Source organism: Gossypium raimondii, chromosome 9, assembly GCF_025698545.1.
Source record: "Gossypium raimondii isolate GPD5lz chromosome 9, ASM2569854v1, whole genome shotgun sequence".
NCBI lineage: Eukaryota > Viridiplantae > Streptophyta > Magnoliopsida > Malvales > Malvaceae > Gossypium > Gossypium raimondii.
In genome coordinates this window covers 22,742,987-22,746,530 of record NC_068573.1, presented here as the reverse complement: position 1 = coordinate 22,746,530, position 3,544 = coordinate 22,742,987, and the positions used below count along the sequence as shown (strand labels likewise).

Sequence of the window (3,544 nt, the reverse complement as noted above, 5' to 3'; positions counted from 1 at the left end):
TAAGGTCTGGGTACTATCAGCTGAAAGTAAAAGAAAGTGATGTGTCAAAGACTGCATTTCGTACCCGGTATGGTCATTATGAATTTTTGGTGATGCCGTTCGGGTTGACTAATACCCCAGCTATTTTTATGGATCTCATGAATCGTATCTTTCAGTCGTATTTAGATCAATTCGTGGTGGTTTTTATTGATGATATATTGGTCTATTCGAAGTCAGAATCAGAACATTATCAGTATCTCAGGATTGTACTATAGATATTACAGGAGAAACAGTTGTATGGGAAGCTCAGCAAATGTGATTTTTGGTTATCAGAGGTTGTATTTCTGGGACATGTTGTATCTGCTGATGGGATTAGAGTTGATCTGAAGAAGATTGAAGCAATTGTTCAATGGAAGTTACCAAAGAATGTATCTGAAGTCTACAACTTTCTGGGTTTAGTCGGGTACTACCGAAGGTTCGTTAATGGATTTTCGAAGATAGCATTACCGATGACAAAACTGCTACAAAAGAATATTCCTTTTATTTGGAATGATCAGTTCTAGAGGAGTTTTGAGACATTGAAACAGATGTTGACTGAGGCACCTATTTTAACATTACCAAAGTCGGGGAAGGATTTTGTTGTGTACAGTGATGCTTCTTTGAATGGTCTGGGTTGTGAATTGATGCAAGATGGAAAGGTAATAGCCTATGCATCTCGACAGTTGAAACAACATGAACGTAACTATCCGACTCATGATTTGGAACTAGTAGCTGTGATTTTTGCTTTAAAGATTTGGAGGCATTATCTTTATGGAATGCTATATATACACCGATCATAAGAGTTTAAAATATCTTCTTTCTCAAAAAGAGCTAAACTTGAGACAAAGATGATGGATTGAACTTTTGAAAGATTATGATTGTTTCATAGATTACCACCCGGGAAAGGCGAATGTAGTAGCAGATACATTGAGCAGAAAATCTGCGGATGAATTAGGGGAAATGTTTGCTCAACTCGGAATTGATAATGATGGTAGCTTGCTAGCTGAATTAAAAGTTAAGCTAGTGATGTTTGATCAAATTAGAGCAGCTCAGATGGAAGATAAGAAGATAATGAAGAAAAGAGAAATGGTACAGCATGGTACGGTGGAAAATTTTAGTATTGACGATCATGATTGTTTGAGGTTTCAGAATCGGATTTGTACCCCAGCTACTTCTGAGATTAAAGAGTTGATTCTCTGAGAAGCACATGATAGTACTTTTTCTTTGCACCCTGGTGGAACGAAGATGTATCGTGATCTACGAGAATTGTATTGGTGGCCAGGAATGAAGAAAAATATATATGTTAGTAAATATAGTTGAATATGTGATTTAACTTCGAGGGTCCATTAAAAGGGTTTTTATGATTTAATATATCTATGTTTGTTATTCATTTGTGAATTGCTCGTAAATTGACCGATATGTTCTGTTATGCCTCATAACCCTGTTTTGGCGACAGTTTAGGGTTAGGAGGTGTTACATTAGGCTGTGTGGAAGGGGTCAGCTTGTGTGGCTCCTGTAACTTGCTCTGATTGTTTGATTTTTGCTCATTTGCTCCAAAATGCTCTCCTACGTATAAAAACATGAATGTAAAGAATTAGGAGCATGATATTTACGATTAACATTAGGACCATAATATTCACAATTAACATCGAATAATCACCCAGAAATGCATTAAGAATGGAATTAAAACATATTACTTTTAGCACTTATCATTCTTTTACGACTTTTTATTCTAACCCACTTAATTATTTGTTTTGAGTTAAGTCTGATTTCTCTACATGCAATTTGATTCTTTTTAGTGGAATGAAAAAAAATTAGAAACAGGTTTAAGTAAGAAATTAATATGATACCTTATTAGTTAATAATAATTAGAAAGAAAAGGAAACAGAAGCAATGCAGGCATAACATACCTCGGTGGCATTCAGTTGAATAAGGATGATCACGACAATAGTAGGCAAATAGAGAGGTTTCATTTTCGTTCGATCCATATCTTCCACCTGAATCCCTGCATTCTTAGCAATAGTCTCCGTATGCAATGAATCTCATGTCAAACGGTTCAACTAAACTTTCATTCACACTGTTGATTTCACTGATAAGATCATCAAAGGCCTTTTTCCCAATAAGAATTTCAACTTGTTCACTGTTTCCAATACATTCATTTTTATCCTCCTTAAAGAACATGAGGGAAGTTTCTTTTCCACCCTTTCTGCAACTGAAACGATGTTTTGGCAATCGTAGAATAGAGTAATGTTTTCAGCAATTTTAGTATAATGAAAAGCATTGTTTATCTAAATCAGCTGAGGAAAAGTGTAGTTTGATTCCACTCGTTTTATTGTCAATAAACCATGAGACCAATTAAGATGCAACATATAGAATTCTTCGGAATTGAGCATCATAACAGGGGGCTGATTCTGCCTACACTTCAGTGTATACCCTTCATTAGGAAAGTCGTAGTAAGAAGGTCGATTATGTTGATCAGTCCAGAGGGGATATGAAATATCAAAAATTTTTCCACAATCAAATGGAGTACATGAAGTAAAGCAGAAATCATCTTGGGCATAAGATAGTTGGAAAATAGTTAAGAGGAATAAGATGGAGAAGGAAGATAAGGCATCCATGTCTAGTGGAAGTTCATCAAAAAGAAAAAATAAATAGTGAATAGTTTATTAAATCAAAAAGGTTTATAATATGATTTAATGAGAAGAAAAGGTAAAACGGGGGAGAAAATTAAGTTGGGTTGCAAGTAAGAGGAAAGTTAGGAGACTTCTCAGAATTTTCCATGAGAAGGGACTGTAGAATGAAAAACGGGCTTCATGCTTGACTTTCTAAAACGTTTTTTGGTTCAAGTGGTGTTGTATTATTAGGATCAGGAGCAATTCAATGATCACTTCTAAATTTTAACCAAAATAATCATAAAAAAAAGTTGTTATTTTACGCACAATATTCATCAAAAATAGTATTTCAATATGATTCTCTTTAGGAATTAAAATATCCATCACAATAGATTTAATTATACATATATGCCCTTTTTTTATAAAATTTAAGAAATTGGGTGTTGAAATTCAGAAGTATCTTAGTAGAATAAACTTCTTTCTTCATTGAATGAGAGAGATGTATATAGATGTATTTAATAGGTGTAACCTCACAACTGTTTTCTTAACAACTAACTGATTATGCTAACTACCAAACTAACATTACTCCTGACTTAATACTCATAACATTCCCTATGTTGTCCTGACTTTCCCTTCTTTTGTGAACTTATCCTTCATTTGGAGCAACCCTCAGCTGCTTCCTGAACTTGTTGAACAGCATTGCAGACAATGGTTTCATCAACACATCAGCAACCTGATCTAGACTTGACACATGACTAACTTGAAGCACACATGCTGCTACTTTCTCTCTTACAGAGAATATGTCTAACTCCACATGCTTAAACTTTGAATGCATGACTGGATTGTCTGCGACAGCAACTGCAGCTGAGCTATCATACCAAACCAATGACTTCTTCTGAATTGGGACACATAAC

The 3,544-nt window shown here is 34.8% G+C and overlaps 1 protein-coding gene across 1 annotated transcript; it reads left to right on the top strand.

Annotated features, from left to right (window-relative positions):
* Window positions 1-566: 566 nt before the first annotated feature.
* Window positions 567-1,218, top strand: LOC128032575 (uncharacterized). Its single transcript, XM_052621191.1, has 2 exons — window positions 567-717; window positions 908-1,218. Exons 1-2 carry the CDS (start codon window positions 567-569, stop codon window positions 1,216-1,218), a joined length of 462 nt encoding a protein of 153 aa, XP_052477151.1.
* Window positions 1,219-3,544: the final 2,326 nt, after the last annotated feature.